Here is a 22,703-nt window from a genome sequence, read left to right on the forward strand (position 1 = left end):
TTTTCAACATTTATTTCTTTTTGGGACAGAGAGAGACAGAGCATAAACGGGGGAGGGGCAGAGAGAGAGGGAGACACAGAATCAGAAACAGGCTCCAGGCTCTGAGCCATCAGCCCAGAGCCTGACGCGGGGCTCGAACTCACGGACTGCGAGATCGTGACCTGGCTGAAGTCAGATGCTTAACCGACTGCGCCACCCAGGCGCCCCGAAACACGGTGCTTTAACATCCAAGCATTTATCTCTCTCGGAGAAGAGTTGCAAGTCGCAGACACCCATTCGAATAGGCTTAAGCAAAATGAAAGAATGTGTCCTGACAAGGGACTCTCATGGGACCCAGAAAAAGGAATGCAGATGTTGTTGGGCCTTGAGAAGGGCCTGGCCTGGAGGAGGAGGGCAGCAGACCGAGAGGCACCGGCCCCTCCTCGCTCTAGGCTTCTGGGCTCCCTCTGGTCTCCGCTTTGCTCTGTGCGTTTCCATTTTCACTCCGTGCGGGGTCGGTTTGTCCATTATGTTCCGGCCGTCCCCCACCCTCCCCCGCCCCACCTCATATCCACAGACACACGCGTGTAGACACGCACGCACACGCACTGCTCCAGACTTGTATGTCTTCAGGTAAGTGGCCCGAACTAGCACCCCTGAAGCTGACTGCCTATTCGTGGGAGAGAACCTGACTGGCCCCACTGGAGCCAGACGCCCACGTCTCATCCATTCAGCTCCCTCAGAGGATCAAAGGGAACACCTTCTCAGAAAAAGGAGGCATCTGGGACGAGCAATCATCCTGACCAAGAGGTATCCGCCTCGGGATCCGTGGTTCAGAACAACCCTATGAGGTAGGAAATGTAGCTTACAGTTCCGCGGCAGGAAGTGACAGAGCCAAGACTTGAAACTGGGTCTGTGTGACACAGAGCTCGACTCTGGGGCGCTACCCACCTCGTCACCATCAGCGAAGTTCAGCCCCCAGCTACCATCCCAGACCCCAGCAGGTTACTGGCCCAGTGTGAGGCATTTATCACACTCAGCCCGATAGACAGGAAATAAGGATTTCACTTTATGAGAGGACTATGGCTGGAAGGGAGGAAGACATCTCAGGAGAATCACTGAGCTCTGGAGACCAGGGGAGACTCTTCCAAGCCTCTGGGTCTGTGGCTGCCATATTCACACCACAGGTGCTCAGGCTGTGAGAAGAGACTCATTTGAGACTATTCACCGAAAATCATGAGCAGGCATCTAGAGACTTTCAAGAGAAGCTGACACCTCTCTTCTGCACCCAGAGTACAAAGTGCCTGCTGGCCTTTGGGACTATAGCTGCTCCTCTCACCTTCTGGAAGCTAAATCAGGAGGCGGGCCCCCCCTCAGAAAGCAAGGTGCTGGAGGACACCCGACAGGCCTCTCCCACTGTGGAGGCCTCACCCGCACACAGGTACTTCTCAGCCTAAGTCCCCTTTCTCGTGGGAGCCTCTGAGCAGCACGGTGCCCTGGATGCCCCAAACTTGGCTTTGAGGGGTCTTTGCCCACCCCCAGTGGGTAGCTGCCCCACGGGAGGTACTTCATCAAGGTTCACTGTTGAGACAGACAGATGGATGCGGCTCTCGTGTCTCTCGCACTCCCACAGAGCTGACCCAAGCCTGAAGTGAGGCCCGTACAGAGGAGGCGAGCTCCCCACCCTAGCCTTTGATCCATGCACGTCTTATCATCTCTGGCACCTTTCGGGATGGGTCGTTGGATGAGTTGGAAAAGGTGCCACTGTGCCACTTCCCCTAAGAAGCGTCCCAAAGACCTTGTGCCTCTGAATGAGACAAGGTGGCAGTCTCCCGGCTCCAAGTGTTCCCCAGAGATACTGCCACATGGCCAGGGGAGTACCCCCTTTCCCCAACCACCCCCTCTTCTCTGCCAGTATAGTGGTAAAGGATGTGGTTGCCAAAGAGTTCAGGTCACACTGGCTCGGGGCTGCTGCCCTGGTAGGGTGAACAGGGTGGCTCAGAGTCTGCCCCCAAGGTCTGCCTCTGGCCCTGACTCTCCCCACAGAGCTATCAGACTCAGGTACTCAAGGTGAGGTCATCAGCCAAGGTGATTATGGCACGTGCCCAAAGGTGGCTGGCGGGGCACATTGAAATTCTGGATTTCCCGGCAGTCTGGGCCTGCCGTCACCCCCACCTTGGTGAGGTAGCCTCCGCACTTAAAGGGTCTCTAGTGCCCAGAGAGGAGGTGCCCAGACCACGGCAGAGACCCTTTTGTCTCCCGGGTCAGTTGATGTCCGTGGAAGATAAGCCTCTGGGCCTGGCCCCAACAATCAGGGACTAATTTTTGAGACAATTGGCAGGGTTCTGGCTGAGCGGCATGACCACTTCGGTGCCGGTCTCCGAGGTAGCCCGGGAGCACTTCCGGGTGCTGCGCATGTTGTAGAACTTCTCAGTGAGGTGCTTGCGAAACTTCTTGGTGAGGAAACAGTAGATGATGGGGTCTAAGACGCAGTTGGTGCTAAGAAGGCAGAGGGTGACCTGATGGGCATCGTTAACAGACTGGTGGAAGTTGCCCCTCTGGATGTCCAGCTCAGCCAGGGTCCAGGGCAGCTGCACGATGTGGTGGGGCACGAAGCAGATGATGAACACAGCCAAGACGGTGCAGACCATCCACAGAGCCCGGCGCTTGACTTCCGCGTTACGCTGCAGCTGCACCGGCTGCGTGAGCAGCCTGCGGATGATGACCAGGTTGCAGAAGAGGATGAGGAGGAAGACGAGGAAGAAGCTGATCACGAGGAAGATGTGAACGACGAGGACAGGCACGCTGCCCTTCTCATAATGCTCAAAGCAGCGTGTGACGTTGCCCGAGCCGGTCTGGTTCGGCACCACGTTGGTGGAGTCCAGGACGAAGAAGTAGGAGGCGGCGGCCACGATGGCCACCCAGATAACCAGGGACACGGAGAAGCCACGCTTGCGGGTGGTGGCCTGGGCGGTCTTGATGGGCCGTGTCACCGCCTGGAAACGGTTGTAAGTGATGACAGCCAGGAAGGCCACGGAGCAGTAGGTGTTGATGAAGAAGAAGCAGCCGGCCAGGTTGCACAGGAATCTGGGGAGAATCCAGTTGCCCTGGTTGTAGTAGTAGATGATCCACAGGGGCAGAGTGACCAAGAAAAGCAGGTCAGCCATGGTGAGGTTCACCATGAAGATCTTTATCTCGTTGAGTTTCTTAGAAGGGTACAGGCAGGCAAAGACCCACAGCACGTAGCTGTTGGCGATCACCCCCAGCACAAAGATGATGCTGTAAACAATCGGGAAGAGGGTGTATCGGAACTCAGAGTCCACACGAGAAGAATCGTTTGGCTCCATCACTATGTGTGGAAGGGACAGCTGGTCATAGAATCCTGCCCTGGCCTGGAAGATCACACAGGAATTTTGGTTAATGAAGGATCAAAAGGGAACTTTCTCATTTAATCAGTTCCAACACTCTTACTTTGCACATTTAAAAAGCTCTAAGATCGGCGGTATCTTCTAATTAATTGTCAGTATTTTTTTTTTCTGAGGCAAATAATGGTGTGTTTTTATTTATTTATTTTTTTTAATTTTTTTTCAACATTTATTTATTTTTGGGACAGAGAGAGACAGAGCATGAACGGGGGAGGGGCAGAGAGAGAGGGAGACACAGAATCGGAAACAGGCTCCAGGCTCTGAGCCATCAGCCCAGAGCCCGACACGGGGCTCGAACTCATGGACCGCGAGATCGTGACCTGGCTGAAGTCGGACGCTTAACCGACTGCGCCACCCAGGCGCCCCAATGGTGTGTTTTTAAAATGAACAGCATCTGAGGGGTGCCTGGGTGGCGCAGTCGGTTGAGCGACCGACTTTGGCTCGGGTCATGATCTCGCGGTTGGTGAGTTCAAGCCCCGCGTCGGGCTCTGTGCCAACAGCTCGGAGCCTGGAGCCTGCTTCAGATTCTGTGTCTCCTTCTCTCTCTGTCCCTCCCCCACTCATGCTCTGTCTCTCTCTGTCTCAGAAACAAATAAACATTAAAAAAAAATTTTTAAATAAATAAATAAATAAAATAAAATAAACAACATCTGAGATTCAATGAAATCAATGGCAATTAATGGCAAGAATGGCAACAATTCACGCTCCATTTTAAAGCATACCTTCTTATTCTTCGACTTATTTTGACTTAAAGTTTTGGATCATCTATTTCTGATGATAAACAATATGAAAATGTATATTATAAAATGTTTATTTTTCTAACAGCTTCTGAATATTTTTCTCTGATGAAATTTGAAACACAAAATTGGGTGGTAAATGCTCTCTGTATTAAAAAATAATCTATGGGGTCGCCTGGCTGGCTCGGTCGATAAAGCATGCGACTCTTGATCTCGAGATCAGTGAGTTTGAGCCCCATGTTAGGGGTAGAGTTTCCATAAAAAATCACAATGATGGGGGCACCTAGGTGGCTCAGCAGTTAAGCATCAGGCTCTTGGTTTCAGCTAAGGTCATGATCTCACGGTTTGTGAGTTCTAGCGGAGCCTGCTTAAGATTCATTCCCTCTCTCTCTCTCTCCCCCTCTCTCTGTCCCTCCCACACACACTCTCTCTCTCTCAAAATAAATAACTTTTAAAAATTATAATGATAATAATAATAATTTATGTGTTCATACAAAATCTGGAAAGTACAGAGAATTCTATTTGGGTGACTCACAGATGAAATATTAGCCAGTCATTAGAAAGAATGAGTTATATCTAATTGTACTGGCATGGAAAGTTGTCCCTGGATAAAATTAAGTAAAACAAAATTTTAAAAATTGGTGTGACCCCATTATATATATGTATATGACAGCTAGGAAATGATCTAGAAGGATATACCTTTAGGAGTTGACAGTGGTTAAATAACCTTTGGGAAGATGAGATGGGCTTGGTGCAAAGTTTATTTTATGCTTCTTCTGTTTGAACTTTTTAGGAGCATTTATTGCTATAGTAATTTTAAAAAACGTTTAATGAAAAAGAAAACTGGGGGAGCCTGGGTGACTCAGTTGGTTACGCATCCAAATTTGGCTCAGGTCATGATCTCACGGTTCGTGAATTCAAGCCCACATTGGTCTTTGTTCTGACAGCTCAGAGCCTGGATCCTGCCTTGGATTCTGTGTCTCCCTCTCTGCCCCTCCCCTGCTTGTGCTCTGTCTCTCTCAAAAATAAATAAACGTTGAAAAAAAGAATTTTTTTTTTAAACAAAACTATAGGAGTGCCTGGCTAGCCCAGTCAGTGGAGCATGCAACTCTTGATCTCAGGGTTGTAAGTTTGAGTCCCATGTTGGATGCAGAGAAGGCATAAAAATAAAATCTTAAAAAAAAAAAAAAGATAAATATATAGTGGAGAAACCCAGTAGACAATACTTCAATGAAATGATTAAGATTAACTCATCATTAGTAAGACACATCAACATCAGGTACCCTTGATGTGATAAAAGATATAACATCATTTCTGTGGTTTTCTTGTCAAAACTGCATAATCTCAACCTAGTCATGAGAAAACTACAGACAGACGCCAATTGTGACACATTGTATAAAATGATCAGAAGGGTGAAGGTCATGAGAGATAAGGAAAGACTATGGAGCTGCCATAGGACAGAGGATACTAAGGAGACATATGATAACTAAGGACACTGTGGGATCGTGTATTGTATCCAAGAACAGAAAAAGATCATTAGTGGAAAAACTGGTGTGACTCACATAAGGTCTGTAATTTAGTTAATATCATATCAATGCTCATTTCCTGGTTTTGATCATTGTATCATGGTTTTATAAATTGTTAACATTAGGGAATGTTGAGCAAAGGGCACACATGCATTCTTTGTACTATTTTGCAACTTCTTTGAAGGCCTAAAATTATTTCAAAACAAAAAGTTTTTTTTTTTTGTTTTTTTTTTTTGATGTTTAATTTATCTTAGAGAGAGAGAAAGACAGAGCATGAGCAGGGGAGGGGCAGAAGGAAAGAGAGACACAGAATCTGAAGCAGGCTCCAGGCTCTGAGCTGTCAGCACAGAGCCCGATGCGGGGCTTGAACCCACGAACCGTGAGATCGTGACCTGAGCCGAAGTTGGACGCTGAACTGACTGAGCCACCCAGGCACCCCAAAACACAAAGCCTTTAAAAGTAGAAGGTTTGGGGTGCCTGGGTGGCTCAGTCGGTTAAGCGTCTGACTCTTGATTTTGGCTCAGGTCATGATCTCACAGTTGGTGAGATCGAGCCCCAAGTCGGGCTGAGTGCTAGGTGTGTAGCCTGCTTGGGATTCTCTCTCTCCCCCTCTCCCTCTGCCCCTCCTCCATTTGCATGTGCATGCTCTCTCTCTCCCTCAAACAAAGAAAACAAAAACAAAAAAACAAAAAACAAAAAACAAAAAACAAAAGAAGGAAGATTAAACTAAGCATAATCCCACTACCCAAAGTCTGGTCTGTTTCCAACACCCTCTTCGCCACCATCCACTCTCCATCACAACTAGCTGCTACCTCCTCTCTTGCTTCTCCCACCGTGTTGCCACATGAGTCCGGAAGTCTCTCTGATATTTGTGTTGCAACTGTGGGTGGAATGGAGACTGCGGGGGTGAGGGATGGAGGAGGGGGTTAAGCAAGGCCCAAGGCTCATCATCCATCAGAGAACAGTGAGGAGAGCACAAAATTGGGAGTAAGACACTCCCTCGGAACCAGACACCCTGCTAGGCGTCTGCATGCACTGCCTCGCTTGAGTCTCAAAAAAGTCCTTTGAGATAGGAAGTAAAATTCCCATTTTACAGCGTGGGAAACAGTATAGGGTGTTCATGTGACTTGTTCAAGGTCACACAGCTGTCGAGGGATAGAGCTAGGATCCAGCTCTGTGCTCCTTTGTCCATTCACCCATTCCTCCACCAAATACTGCTGCGCACTAACTGCACGTTGGGCCCGCAGCTAAGCACAGGGGAGGCCGGGTGAATGTGGCTGAACTGCATTCAGAGAACTAGGAGTCTCATGGGGGAGATGGACAAAAGCCGTGTAAAGAAACATAGTTTCTAGACAAAGAAAATGGGGTGCTGTTATGGAATACGGACATACTTAGAAAAGAGGTGATGTTTCCTTTAAGACCAGAACGAGGAAGAGTGTTTCAGACAGAGGGATCTGCATCGGTCCAGGACTGAGGCAGGAAAGAGCCGAGTAGGTTAGAGGAACTGAAAAGAGGGGCACGTGATGGCCTTCAAACGTGCTCAGACCTTTCCTAGGTCAGCCTGCAAGCATACACCCATGCCGATGTCTTGAACCCTCTTCCCTAACCACGCACCACCTCCGCCTGGCCATTCTAGCTCATGCTTCAGACCCTAACTGAATTTCACTTCTTCAGAGGGGTCTTCACGGGGCCGAGTCCGGTCCTGCCTCAGAGCTCCCTGTACTTCTTTGTAAATCCTAGAGCCGTTGTGATCACTTCGTGTTTGTGTGATTCGTAACACTCTCCCATCTGACCTTGAGCACCAGGAGAACAAGGAACTTGTCTGTCTATTCAGCACTATTCCCAGCAGCATGAACCAACAAATAAAAGAATGGGCGATAAGGCTAGTTGATTACAACCATCTCTTTGGGAGCTCTGGAGCAGTGGAAACACTTGAAGAAGAAGCTTGAAAGATACTTATAGGCGAGTTTAAAGAAACAACTAGCTCTAAAAGCAGAAACAGACCCATACATAGAGAGAACAAGCCATGATTGCCAGTGGGGTGGGGGTGGAGGGATGGGCAAAATAGGTGAAGGGGAGTGGGGGAATGCAGGCTTCCAGCTACGGACTGAACAAGTCACAGGAAGAAAAGGTACAGTATAGGGAATATAGTCAATGGTACTTGAATAGTGTTGTATGGTGACTGATGGTGGCTACCCTTGTGGTGAGCATAGCATAACCTTAGACAGTTGTCAAATCACTGTGTTGGATGCCCAAAACTAGTGGAACATTGTGTATCAACTATACTTCAATTTAAAAAAGAAAAAAAGAGGGGCGCCTGGGTGGCTCAGTCAGTTGAACGTCCACCTTCAGCTCAGGTCATGATTTCACGGTTCGTGAGTTCAAGCCCCGCATCCATCAGGCTCTGTGCTGACAGCTCGGAGCCTGGAGCCTGCTTCAGATTCTGTGTCTCCCTCTCTTTCTCTGCCCCTCCCCTGCTTGTGCTCTGTCTCTCTAAATAGATGATAGATATTAGATAGATAGATAGATAGATAGATAGATGAAATATCCCCTTGGGGGCACCTGGGTGGCTCCGTTAGGCATCAGACTCTTCAGCTCAGGTCATGATCTTACGGTTTGTAAGTTCAAGCCCCGCACTGGGCTCTACACTGACAGCTCGAGGCCTGCTTGGGATTCTCTCTCTCCCTCTCTTTCTGCCCCTTCCCCGCTGGTGCGCACACACTTGTGTATGCGTGCTCTCTCTCTCAAAATAAATAAATAAACTTTAAAATAAATAAATAAATAATGGGACACCTGGGTGGCTCCGTTGGTTAAGCGTCCGGCTTCAGCTCAGGTCATGATCTCGCGGTTCGTGAGTTCGAGCCCCACGTCAGGCTCTGTGCTGACAGCTCAGAGCCTGGAGCCTGCTTCAGATTCTGTCTCTCTGTCTCTCTCTCTCTCTCTCTCTCTGCCCTTTCCCCACTTGTGCTCTGTCTCTCTCTCAAAAATAAATAAACATTAAAAAAAATTAAGAAAAAAAAGAATCAAAGGCCAAAACAAATCAATACGCTGCTGTGTAACAGATTACAGAAAGTTCATTGATATGATTCGGGGGTTCCACAACTAACTTTTAAGAAACTGCCATTTGTGGAGCTTTGATGTAGTATCAAGATATCATCAATTATCTGAAAAAGATATCAAAATACCCCTCCCTGTACAAACACATATCTGTGCAAGGGCAGATTTTCTTACACATACCATGCTGGACTGAATGCAGAAGCAGACGGGACAATCCAGCTATCTTCTAGTAAATCCATGCTTAAAGAGATTTGCAAAGAAATTTAAATCAAGGCTACTTTAAATTATTTATGTTTTGAAATTGTTGCTATTTTTTGCTACAAATGTTATTTGTGCTAACATGGAATGAGTTCATTATTGGCTTTTATACCTAAAAACAAAAATTTTTCCAATGTCTTACTTTTAATTTTGAATATGGGAAATATTGGTGGATACGACCCATGTAAACAAAAGCTCTCTGGGGCCCTCGATAATTTTTAAAGATAGAAAGAGATCCTGAGACTGGAAGATTTTTAATTTTTTTTAATGTTTTAATTATTTTTGAGAGAGAGAAAGAGAGAGAGAGAGACAGAACGTGAATGGAGGAGGGGCAGAGAGAGAGGGAGACACAGAATCCGGAGTAGGCTTCAGGCTCTGAGCTGTCAGCACAGAGCCTGACACAGGGCTTGAACTCAGGAACTGCAAGATTGTGACCTGAGCCGAAGTAGGATGCTTAACCGTCTGAGCCACCCAGGTGCCCTGAGACCAGAAGATTTTTAAAAAAAAATTTTTTTTTCAACATTTATTTATTTTTGGGACAGAGAGAGACAGAGCATGAACGGGGGAGGGGCAGAGAGAGAGGGAGACACAGAATCAGAAACAGGCTCCAGGCTCTGAGCCATCAGCCCAGAGCCCGACGCGGGGCTCGAACTCACGGACCGCGAGATCGTGACCTGGCTGAAGTCGGACGCTTAACCGACTGCGCCACCCAGGCGCCCCAAGACCAGAAGATTTTTAAATCGCTGCTCCACAAGACAAAGAAAGAAAGAGAAAGACACAAGCTGGTGGTTACTATGGGGAAGGGGGATTGGGGATTACAGAGTGCACCTATTGTGATGGGCACCAAGTAATGTAGACTTGTTGAGTCTCTGTATTGTACGCCTGAAACTCACATAACACTGGATGTTAACTATAAGAGAATTAAAATTTTAGACTTGAATTAAAAACAATCACTGCTCTACAATCTCAGCCCACACTCCCCTCCCTCCCCCCGCCACCTTTCCTTTGAGCCCAAGATGCCCATCCGTCTGAGACTGGCCTTGTTTCTTTCCCCTGCTGGACCTTCATGTCTTGGGGCACCCTGTTCCTGGGCCCTCAGAAAGGCGAGGAGGCAGCCCCACAGCTGAGCAATGCGTGTGCTCGCTCTGGGTCTTTGAGGAAGTCATGTCCCTACTCACCCCCACCATCTACCCCACTCATAAGTAAGTCCTTTCCTCTTCTTGGGTTTAGGCTCCAGCTTAGTGGGGTGGGGGCAACTCTCCACTGGAAACTGTCTTTCTGCAGCCAAAGAATCCAATCCAGGATATCGCCTCAGGCCCAGTCCCCTGTGCCACGCCTGCCCAGGCCTGTTGAGAAAGTCTTCCCACCAGGACCAGGACTGGGGTAAGGCTTGCGAGGCACTCACGTTGAGTGCAGATCTTAAGCAGACGCTGAAAACCTCACTGATCAAGATAAATAATGTTTAATGCAATATCTTTTGAAAACTCAAAATCAGTATTACGGAGTGTTCCTTTTGCCTCCGGTTCTGATATGGCTCTGCCTGGCACAGTTCTGATCTTGTGTCTTCATTGAAAATTTTGGTATTTTGATGGGGCCCCTGGGTGGCTCAGTCGGTTGAACGTCTGACTTCGGCTCAGGGCATGAGCTCACAGTCCGTGAGTTCGAGCCCTGCGTCAGGCTCTGTGCTGACAGCTCGGAGCCTGGAGCCTGCTTTGGATTCTGTGTCACCCTCTCTCTCTGCTCCTCCCCTGCTCATGCTCTGTCTCTCTCTGTCTCAGAAATAAATAAAAACATTAAAAACTTAATAAAAAAAAAAAGAAAATTTTGGTATTTTGTTCATCACAAAATTTTTTTCATTCGTTGGTTTTTTTAAAGATTTTCTCACCATGTGAATGGAACACACACACACAGGTTAGCCCAACTCACCCATTCAGTCACTCACTCATGTAGTCACTGGGCAAAGCACTCACGGGCTCCAGGCCCTGGTCAGAGTGCTGAGGCCTCAGAGAACAGACCCAGTCTCCACCCTTAAGTGGCTCACAGGTCATGTTGCAAAAGAGAGATTCAGAAGTAAAGTGACGAGTGTTAGAATGGTGGACGTTCCAGAAGTTGGGGTAATTCCGAAATGGTGCCCGTACCCAGACTTGAGGGTCAGGAGTGACCCCTTCCCTACGCTGAAGGACGAGAAGGAGTTAGCCCGACGAGGAGCCCCAGGCAGAGGGACAGCGTGTGCAGAGGCCCGGAAGATTAGCAGAGGATGGACCTTGTTCTCAGGGAACTTGAGACGCTTGGTTTAGTTAAAGCTTAAAGGGGTGGGGGGGCTGGTGAGGAGAGAGGGGCCTACAAAGTAAGTACCAGTCAACTTAAGAAGGATCTTAAGGGGCATCGTCAGTTAAGCATCTGACTCTTGATTTAGGCTCAGATCATGATCTGAGGGTCATGAGATAGAACCCCAAGTCTGGCTCTCCACTGGGCATGGAGCCTGCTTGGGATTCTCTCTCTCTCTCTCTCTCTCTCTCTCTCTCTGAATCTCTCTCTCTCTCTCTCTCTGCCCCGACCCATCCCACCCCACCCCCTCTAAAAAGAAAAAAGATAAGAAGCTTAGATGAGCAACTAAATGCTGTGGGAAACTTATTTGTATCCTATAAAAAGGGGCTCCTGGGTGGCTCAGTCGGTTATGCGTCCAACTTCGGCTCAGGTCATAATCTCACAGCTCGTGAGTTCGAGCCCTGCATTGGGCTCTGTGCTGACAGTTCAGAGCCTGGAGCCTGCTTCCAGTTCTGTGACTCCCTCTTCCTGCCCCTCTGCCACTCGCTCTCTGTCTCTCTCTCAAAAATAAACGTTCAAAAAAATAAAAAAACAAAGTAACTGTAAAAAATATCTCTTCGACGATTGGAAGAACGCAAGCACAGACTAAGTATCAGATGGAATTCAGAAATTAATGGTAATTTTATTAGGTGTGATAATGATATTATGGTTCTATATTTTTAATCCCTTATTAGGTATACATAGTGAAGTATTTATAGGTAGAATTATATAGGATCTCAATTTTGCATTAAAATATTCCAGGAAAAACATTCCTGCATGCTAATCTCCATTTCGCAGTTACCTTCCCTGGAACCCAATCTGTAACAAGATGTAATCAGGTCTGTCTGGCCCGAGAGGCTCCCCAGTCCACATGGCCCCTGTAGGACGCCCAGCAGAGGCCTCTTCCTTCTAGATATAGGGCCAGAATCAGTGTGTGTGTGAAGGGATGGGGGGTGGGTCTTGGGCTGAACTCCTGTCTCTGCCTAAAGCTTTGCCCCCAGTGACTCCAGTACCCATCACCCTGGCTCTTCCTACTTCTGCTGCCTTCTCAGATCCTGTGACTCCTACTGTCTTAGCCTTCATCCCAAACTTAGGACCCAGCTGTCCCTTTGAAGCAATGGAACCCTTTGACATCACCCAAAATGTAACTGCTGAGTCTTTTCTGGGTCTTGGGGGCTCAGACCTCTGTGCTTTTATTCACGCTTCCCTCACTCTCGGCTGCCTACTGATCACTCTTTAAGATTGCTCTGGGAGCGCCTGGGTGGCTCAGTCTGGCTTCGGCTCAGGTCATGATCTCATGGCTCGTGAGTTCGAACCCCACATCGGGCTCACTGCTGTCAGTGTGGAGCTGGCTTCAGATCCTCTGTCCCCTCCCCTGGTCTCTCTCTCTCTGTCAAAAATAAATAAACATTTTTAAAAAAGAAGAAGACTGCCCTGACCCCGTTTCCTCCAGCTAGTTTCTCCTAAGCCTCCCTGCCTTTTTCATGCCCTGTTTTCTGCCCCTAGACCTGGTTAAGTGCTCGTCCTCTGAGTTCCCATCGCTCACAGCTTCTTATATCATCAAAATTGCCTGTTTGTCCTCCTGCCACCCTAAACAGTAGCTCCTGGAGGGCAGAGAAAATGTCCATTCATTCACCCAACAGTTACTGATATCCTGTTGGGTGCTGGGCACTTTGTTGGCGATACTGCAAGAATAAAACAGGCAAGCCCCCTGCTCTCAAAGAGTTTACTCTCTAGTCAGGTAAAACAGACAATAACAAGGAGAGAGATAAAAGGACACAATAATTTCAAATTGTGATGAGTTCAACAAAAGAAATAAAAAGTGACATGATGAAGATTGGGTAAGGGGCTGCTTTAAATAGAGTGACCAGGGAAGGCTTCTCAGAGGAGGTGACCTATAAACAAAACCAGAGGAAGATTTACCAAGAGGCCAATGAAGTGTAAACTTCAAGGCCCCTCCCTAGGTCTTGTATCTAACTGTGTATTTGCAATTTGGTAGCTTTTCTTCAAGAGGGCCTCCCAAATTGTATAACCTTTAGGGTCCTGCAAAAACCCAGATCTTCCCCTGGCTGAAATCTAAAAAATGAGAAGGAACAAGTCAAGAGAAAATCTAGAAGAGTATTCTAGGCAAAGTATATCATGTGCAAAGGGCCTGCAGCAGGAGTAAGTTCATCATATTCCAAGATAGGAATAAAGGTGTCATGTTCAAGGAACTGAAAAGTCAGTGTGGACCTAGGGGAGCGAGAAGTGGGAGGATCTGGATGAGATCAGAGGGCAACAGACCCAAATGGTTCCTAAGCCGTGGTAAGGAGTTTGCATCGTATTTGATGAGCGCTGGAGGGCCCCTGGAGTATGTCAAGCAGGTGAGTAACATGATCTGAGTCCCCGACTGCAAGACAGAGAATAGATGATAGGGGACAAAGTGGAAGCAGAGAGACCGTTTGGGAGGCAAGAGACGGCAGTGATGTGGACCACAAAGTGGTGTTTCTTATTCCTCTCTCCATTTCCAGCGCCAACACAAGCTGGGTCAGAGCTGGGGCTGGTAAACATTTGTTGAGTGAACAAATACCTAGCAACCAACAATTTTGACCTCTTTGCGAGAGCTGCAAGAGGACTGATTCCAGAAGATGGTCGAGGCCTGATCTGTCCCCTGACAGAAGAGTACCAGTAGAGGCGCGTGGGTGGCTTAGTCGGTTAACCGTCCGACTCTTGATTTTGGCTTAGGTCACGACCTCGTGGTTTGTGAGATCAAGCCCTGCGTTGGGTTCTGTGCTGACGGTGCGGAGCCGGCTTGGGACTCTCTCGCCCTCTCTCTGTCCCTTCCCCACTTGTGCTCTCTCCCCCTCTCTCAAAATAAATAAATAAACTTGAAAAGAAAAGAAAAGAAAAGAAAAGAAAAGAAAAAAAGAAAAGAAAAGAAGGGTCCCAGTAGCTGCCCGCTCCCCAGAGCAGCCTCCACACAGGGCTACAACCTTCCTACCTCAAATTGAGGTCCTCGGACCAGTAGCATCAGCATCACACATGAGTTTGTTACAAATACAGAATCTCACACTCCACCCCAGACCTGCTGTGTCAGAATCTGTATTTTAACAAGATTCCCAGGGGATTCGTGTGGACCCTGAAGTTTGAGACGTGCTGTGCTTCAACACGCTTCCAGCCACATACTCGACTAATCTATCACCTTCCATGGGTCCCCAGTGCCCAGGACCGAGTCCAGGCTCCTTTCCCACCTTATCTCCCACCAGCATTTTTTTACAACTTGCCCTGTATTCTAGCCACACTGAACGCTTTGCTGCTTCTCTAAAAACTCCATTTCTTCTCAGACTTCGGTGCCTTTGCACATGCTGTTGGGCCCCTGTTGAGAGTGTCTTTTGCCTATTGGTTTACCTAGCAGAATCTTGCTTATCTTTTAAGACCCAATCTAAAGAGTGCTTCCTCTAAGACACCCTCCCTGACTGCCCCGGGCAGAATAAGTAGGCTTCTTCTCCAGGTCACCATGGTCCTGGGCAATGTTCCTTAGTACAGCACCTGGCACAATGGGTTGTTACATATTAATTTCTATGGCCATTTCCTCATCACTCTGGACCTTCTGGAGGGCAAGGACTAGGTCTTTTTCATCTCTTTATTTTCAATGTCAGACACCGGGGACTGAATGAATGAATGGCCACGCCCCTGATGATTATACAGAGGAAACCGGCATGAAGGAAATGTGTCCAGTCTCTCTGGGGAAGGCATCGTAGGATGGGGAGAACAACCCCTTTCTAGAATCAGAAAGACCTGGGTTCTATACGTGCTCTGCCATTTGCGTGCTGTGTGACCTTGGGCAAGTGACTTCACCTCTCTGAGCCTCAGTTTCTTCAACTGCAAAATTTTGCAATTTTAACAATGGTTCCAAAACTGAGCGTGCAAAGTGGTCACAATGACCAGCAGGCCCCCCTCTCCCCATTGGCTCAGCCGCATGAAGCCAGGGAAGGGGACTACGGTCACCACTGTCCCAGGGGCTCTAACCCACATACTGGCTTTCCTGTCTCCTCTAGACAGGTCCTTAGGCTAATGCCAACAAAGCTTTCAACAGGTCAGGAAGGGAAGGAGCATTTAGAGGGAAAGAAGGCTGCAGGTCAGACCAATCAATTTTACATGCAGGCACATCTCCCTGGTGGCTGAAGTCTGGCAGCAGCCGAGGCCCAGCTCTCAGCTGGGGGTAGGCGAGGGGAGCCATAAATACTCATGGAGACAGAAGAATTCTGCCATCTGAATCTCCCACCCTCTACCTTACAGAGCATTCAGCCCCAACACCCTACCATTCCCCTTCTGTCTGGGAACATCATCAGCCCCCCGGGAACCTGGAGAAAGGACTCCCATCCTCAGCTGAACAAACAGAGGGGAGGGACCACCCAGATCTGGGCAGAAGAAAGTATGTGCTAGTTACTTGCCCCGTAACTGGGCTGGGAAGCTGGGTTTACCAGCCAGACTGGCTCCTAACACTTTGGGGTCATTTGGGGTCAAAAGTACAAAAGTCTAAATATTTATAAGCTATAAATCACTCATATCCAAGTTCACGCACATCTCATGCATCAGCAGCTCCTCACAGCACTGCAAGCCTGGGGGAAGTGGGGTGTGGGAGGGACACAGGCTCCACGTGGGCATTTACACATGAATCCAAAAACTCCTTGCCTTCTGGGGAGGGCCTGACAGGAGGGGATCTGCAGTCGGCCTGCCCTGCGTCGACTTGGGCTCAGGTCATGATCTCGCGGTTTGTGAGTTCGAGCCCCGCATCGGGCTCTGGGTTGACAGCTCAGAGCCTGGAGCCTGCTTCCGATTCTGTGTCTCCCCCTGCTCTCTGCAACCCGCCCCCCTCTGCCCGCTCACGCTCTGTGTCTCTCTGTCTCTCAATAATAAATAAACATTAAAAAAATGTTAATAAATAAGAGCAAATAAACGTTAAAAATATATATATTAAATGCAAAACTCCTAGAAGAAAACGTAAGGAGAAATCTTCATAACACTGGAATGAGCACCAATTACTTGCATATGGCACCAGGACCACAAGAAACAAAAGCAAAAATAGACACATGGGGCTACATCAAACTTTCAAAATGTCTATAGCAAAGGAAAGAGTCAACAAAGAAAAAGGCAGCCTACAGAATGGGAGGAAATATTTGCAAACCTTACATTGGATAAGGGGTTAATATTCAGAATATAGAAAGAACTCTTACAACTCAATAACAACAACAAAATAATAAAAACTGATTTTAAAATGGAGCCAAGGACTTCAGTAGAGTTTCTCCAAATATGCAAACGGCAAACAAGCACATGAAAATATGATCAACGCCACTAATCATCAGGGAAATGCAAACGAGAACCTCAACGACATTATCACCTCACACTTGGCAGATGGCCACTATCAAAACGGCAGAAAATAACAAGTGTTAGTAAGGATTTGGAGACATTGGAATGCTTGCGTACTGTTGGTGGGAATATAGAATGATACAACCACTATGGAAAACAGTACTAGTTTCCTCAGAAAATTAAAAATAGAACTACCATATGACTCAGAAATCTCACTTGGGTATACTTCCAAAAGAACTGAAAACAAGATCCTGGGCTCAGTCAGGTGTCCAACACTTGATTTCAGCTCAGGTCGTGATCTTATGGTTGTGAGATCGAGCCCCACGTTGTGAGCCTGCTTAAGATTCCCTCTCTCTCTCTCTCTCTCTCCCTCTCCCTCTCCCCCAAGCTCTCACTCTTTCTCTCAAAAATAAAAAACAAAGGGGTGCCTGGGTGGCTCAGTCTGTTAAGCGTCCAACTTTGGCTCAGGTCATGATCTCGTGGTTTGTGAGTTCGAGCCCTGCGTTGGGCTCTGTGCTGACAGCTCAGAGCCTGGAGCCTGCTTCGGATACTGTGTCTCCGGCTCTCTCTGCCCCTTCCCTGCTCATACTCTGTCTGTCTGTCTGTCTCTCTCAAAAACAAATAAACATTAAAAAATGTTTTAATAAAAAATAAAATTAAAAACAAAATTAAAACAAACACTTAATAAAAAGAAAAGAAGAAAACAAGATCTTGAAGAAATATTTGCACACCCACATTCATAGCAGTACTACTCACAACACCAACAGGCGGAAGCCACCCGAATGTTCATCGACAGATGAATGGGTAAACAAAATGTAATCTGTATGTACAATGTACTACTATGCAGCCTAAATCCTAAGGCGCCTGAGTGTCAGTTGGTTAAGCGTCCGACTTTGGCTCAGGTCATGATCCCATGATTCATGGGTTCAAGCCCTGTGTCGGGCTCTGTGCTGACGGCTCAGAGCCTGGAGGCTGCTTTGGATTCTGTGTCCCCCCCCCTACCCTGCCTCTCCCCCACTCACTCTCTCTCTCCCTCAAAAATAAAAATTTTAAAAAAAATTTAAATGGCAGATACTGAATGATTCCACTTATATGTAGTATCTAAAGTAATCAAACTCATAGGAACGGAAAACAGAATGGTGGTTGCCAGGGACTGAGGGAAGGAGAAACAGGGAACTGTTTTTCAATGGGTGTAGAGTTTCAGTCAGGCAAGATAGAAAAGTTCTAGAGACCTGTTGTACAGTAATGTACATATAGTTAATAACATTGTAATGTGTACTCAAAAATTATTAAGAAGGGAAGTTTATGTTATGTGTTTTTTACCACAAAAAAAAAAAAAAAATTTAATGGGCCCAAGCAATGGCAGATTTGAAAGTACATTGTATATTCTTAACTTGGAATCATAGGGCCCAGCTTTATGACCTACTGCTGTATAACTTTGGCAAAACTGTTGACCATCTCTGGGCCTCATCTGTGGAATGGGACAATAACATATCTGCCTTATGGAGCTGTTGTAAGCATCCAGTGGGATAAAGGATACAAAGTGTTTGGAAAGAACAGTGATTAAGACTACAGACTCTGGGGGCGCCTGGGTGGCTTGGTCGGTTAAGCGTCCGACTTCGGCTCAGGTCATGATCTCACGGTCCGTGAGTTCGAGCCCCGCGTCGGGCTCTGGGCCGACAGCTCAGAGCCTGGAGCCTGTTTCAGATTCTGTGTCTCCCTCTCTCTCTGCCCCTCCCCTGTTCATGCTCTGTCTCTCTCGGTCTCAAAAATAAATAAACGTAAAAAAAAATTTTTTTTTAAACAAAAGACTACAGACTCTGATCAGACAATCCTGGGTTCGAATTCTGCCTGTGTCTTATCTCAGCTTGTGACCATCGTCAAGCACATCACCCTCTGAGCCTCAGGTCCTTCCCCTGTAAATGGAGCTGATGATATTCCAAGCACATATCTTCCCAGAGTGGTGTGAAGATTCAATGAATAATATGTGTAATGTGCTTGGCACCATTCACGGTATTCACCGTCAACAGCTTTTCTGTTGTGACTGGGAACCAGTCACATCTCGTTAAGGCAGCTGGTGGCAGTTGGCAAAATGCTGTCAGCTGATTCTTACTCAAGATAATTAATTTAACTTCCAATGGGCCTCTCGTTACTCATCTGTCAAAATACAAATAAGAAGTAGCAGAAGAAGAATGCCTAGTTCATAGTGTTGTTATAAGGATTAAATAGAAAATACCTGATTCATGATAAAAGCTCAAGGAATGTTGGCTATTGTCAGTCTTACTTCTCGACCCGCTCCCTCCCCCCTCCCCACAGAGTTAGAGGTTCCATAGAGGTTCCATGACACAACACATCAGACTGCATTATAATGGATGTTGGTTTCTTTTTCCTTTGGGTTGGGAATTCCCTGGGTTCAAGACTTCTGACATTTCACCAGTATGTACGGTAGGGTCTCCTCCACAGCGAACATTCAAGGAACATCTGCTAATACACACACACACACACACACAGAGTCACATTTTGTCCTTCACCTTTCACTTCCAAAACCTCACCTACCAGCCTCAATCACTACCAGCCCTTAGATTCCCTGGGGTCTCTAAAACAAGATAGTTTAATCGTTTCCCTTCTGTGAGTCCTACTTTTCTCATGTAGAAAATGACAATACTACCAGCACTGACCTCACAGGATAGCCCTGAGGTTGAAGGCAGATAAACCTCTAACGAACGTGCTTGGCATATAATAAGTGCTCAGGAAGTAAGTTACTTCTACTCTGACCTCCCCTGTTGCTTGACATTTGGGCCCTGGCCTGGCCATGCTGCCATACTCTTTAAAGAGTCCCCTTGTGGAGTGGTTTCACTACCATTTCTCCAAGAAGCAGAGGATTTGAAGGGGGAAATTAAGGGAGCAAATGTCCTGACCTCTCGTGAATTCTGCACTGGGCTCCCCACAGTTTTTAATTCAAGGAGTCCAGCACCATGCTGGGTACATTTATGGATGAATGAATGGAATTCTTTGTCCAGAAGAGGTCAGGGACAGGGTATAGGGCCCTAGAAGCGGGGCTGGTCTGGGTGCCAGATTTTCCCAATTTCCCTTCTCACAGAGGGCCCTTCCCTGACCCCAGGAATATATATTGTGCTGGTGAGACTCAGTCTCTGCTCAGCTGGTCTAAGACATCCTTGTGGAGTTGAGGGACCCTGAACCTGGCCTGGTTCTTTCTTTCTGACTCCCAAATGCCCAGAGGGTATATGTGAGTCCCCCTCCTTCCTCCTCGCTTCTGGGAAGTAGGCCAGGGCAGGGAGGAGGGAGTGAGATGTACTTCTCCTGTGGGCTTCCCCAGTGCTTCCGTTATACCAGGAATCCCACCAAAGGACTACGCCTCCCAGCCTGGGCGCTCCTGAGTCCTGCTGGTGCCCTCGTGGGTACCCGGGGCCTGGCCCAAGGGAAAACATAGGGTACAGGGCATAGGCCTCAAGGTCACACAGACCAGGATCATCACCGGGTCTGTTCTTTCCTAGTTGTGGTTTGGCTCTCAGGGCCTCCTCCCTTTCTTCATTTGCAAAAGGGTAATAATAAAGCCTTCCTCAGCAGGTCGTTGTAAGAACAGAATGAAGCAATCTACACAAGTGGTGACTGCTCAGTACCTGTGAGCTCCTCCCCAGCCCTCAGAAAATGCTTATTAAATGAATGAATGAATGAATGAATGAATGAGTGAACAAATCAGCCATGCACCAAACCAGCAGCAACCAGGGGTAGCTGAAGAGAGATCGCAGGACTTGGATCTGGACCCTGGACTCTGGCCTCAGCCACGCCTCCCACCACCTTGAGCGAGTGAGTCTCTTCCCTGCTCTGAGCCTTGTGATATGTATCTAAAAAGTGGTGGGGGCAGGGGCAACCTCAAGCATTGTTGTAAAAAGAAAGTAAGATGGTTAGGAGTGATAAAGGGTTCAGAAATAGTAAAGCACTTGATAAATTAAAATGGACTTTATGAACTATAAAGGGGCCCGCACAGATGTTTGATGTGCTTCTCCCATCAGCCAACTGAGCTTAGCACCGAAAGCAGGCCCTAAGTAAGGGTCCCCCTCCTGCAGAACTGAGGAGGTGGGGAGGGGTTGCAAATGGTAGTCTTCCCCTCATATATTCTCTCTCTCTCACTCTCTCTCTCTCTCTGGATCCTCTTTGGCTGAAGACACAAAGGAAGAAAGGTACACCAACCTTGCCGCTGGTTTGCTTAGCGATTCTGCTTCTGGGAACTGCTGGGCTGTACCAGACGCCCCTGCAGGTTGCTCATGCTGCAGACACATGCGACTGTAGCCAGAGCCAACTCCCCAGGCCACATTACACAACCACAGGCACACGTGCACACACAAAGATTCACCAGAGACTTCTCTCCCCTCCCACCATGCTGCCAAGGAACCCAGTGGTGACTGGTCAGAGAGGTGGCTGGGCTGCGGACCCAGCATTTGCCCTTCTGGGAATGGGCTCCATCCCTAACCCCGACACATGGCCACGGGACCAGTCAGGGAGTGCTCCCATGGCATGGCTCAGCTGGTGGCCCCTCCTGAGCCAACCCTCACGGGGCTGGGGGAGATAGGGAGTAGGAGGGGCTGCTACGGACAAAGAGGAGAACCCCCTTCTCCTCACAGGCCTAGGGTGCAGAGTTGGGAGTCTGACTGTAAAAGGACAGTCAGACAGGCTCCCAGCCTTTCATCACACCCCTTTCCACCCCAATACCAATCAGGAGCAGAAACTCCATCCTGGAGGCTCATTTTGTCACTAACGCCACAGGCTATAATTCCCTGCCCAAACCTTCATTGGACAGATGGGAAAACTGAAGCCCAGAAAAGAGAAAAGATTTGCCCTAGGTGACAACAGGATCGGGGGCAGAACTGGGGCCAGATGCTGGGCCTCCGGCTTGCTGTCCTTCCTAAGTACGACATGGTACTTTATCACTCATCTATTCATTCATATTCTAAGATTATACTACTCACCAAACTCTGGGCGAAGGGTAAGGATAAGACAATGAACAAAAATTCCTCATCTGTAAGGCATCTAGAGTAAGGATTATGGTGTCGGCAGTAACACACTGGTTCGTTTTTGTGCAGCATGTTACGACTGACAAAGCATTTTCCCACCCAGCCTCTTACTTTATCCTCCTCCACAAAACCAAAGGTCAGTACTTTGAACCCCAATCAACAAAGGAGGAAAGTGACGCTCCTGAGTTGCCCAAGGTCCCAATCTGTAAACAACAGCTAAAGTCAAAATCCAGGCTGCCCACCCCAGGCCCAGGGCCATTTTCTTCATGGCCGGAGCAGACTTCTTTCTTTGGCTGGGCACCTAAAGGCAGGGACATCTTTCTCTTTACACACACACACACACACACACACACACACACACGCCAAGTATCTGGAACACAGCTGCATATTCAATCAGAGCGAATTCAGAGCTGCCTGAATGCTTACAGAGAGATTCTACTGGTTCCCTCATCCTTCACAGATGAGCAAGTGTCTGGACAACAACCCCGGTTCTACCAAGCCCATCTCTGGACCTCCCACCAGCAAAGGACAAGGGGAGACCGGCTTGTGCCCTGTCCCTACCACCTGGGACCTGTTGTGGGAAACCGGTTGTGAGCCAGGCCCTCTGTACAAATAACCTGGGTATCTTCATCATCCCCCAGGAATGCCTAGCAGCTCGTGAGTTCCTAAATGCCCAGCCCTGTAACATGCCCTCTACGTCTCCAGACATTCCCACTGGGGAGACAGCATCGTCCCCATTCGACAAGGCAGGAAAATGCAGGGAGGCAGCACCACTTGCCCAAGGTCACACAGCTAGTCAGGTAGATGGCATCCGGCTCTCTGAGACCTAGACAGCTCCCTGTCATCACCATTATCAGCTCCCAGTGAGGTCTCTGAGGTCACTTCAGCACTGCCTTGGCCTCAGACAACCAAAGAAGGGAGCTGGATCTCCTGGCAAGTTTGGTCACGAAGAATCCTTTCTAAACACGACCAAGACTCTGGGCCCGAGGAAGATGCCGAAACACCCGTTTGCTTAGGCGCAGGCCAGGGGCA

General features: G+C 48.0%; 1 protein-coding gene across 2 annotated transcripts in view; it reads right to left on the minus strand.

Annotated features, from left to right (window-relative positions):
* Positions 1-215: 215 nt before the first annotated feature.
* The window catches only part of PTAFR (platelet activating factor receptor), a 30,414-nt gene continuing 7,926 nt past the window's right edge, over positions 216-22,703 (minus strand). For both annotated transcript variants that reach the window (XM_045476292.1, XM_045476291.1), the window contains one exon: positions 216-3,371. In XM_045476292.1, coding sequence (XP_045332248.1) covers positions 2,298-3,326 — 1,029 coding nt within the window. In that variant the 5' untranslated portion in view covers positions 3,327-3,371 and the 3' untranslated portion in view covers positions 216-2,297. The remainder of the gene's footprint in view (positions 3,372-22,703) is intronic.

The sequence above is a fragment of the Leopardus geoffroyi genome, chromosome C1 (genome assembly GCF_018350155.1).
Source record: "Leopardus geoffroyi isolate Oge1 chromosome C1, O.geoffroyi_Oge1_pat1.0, whole genome shotgun sequence".
Lineage (NCBI taxonomy): Eukaryota > Metazoa > Chordata > Mammalia > Carnivora > Felidae > Leopardus > Leopardus geoffroyi.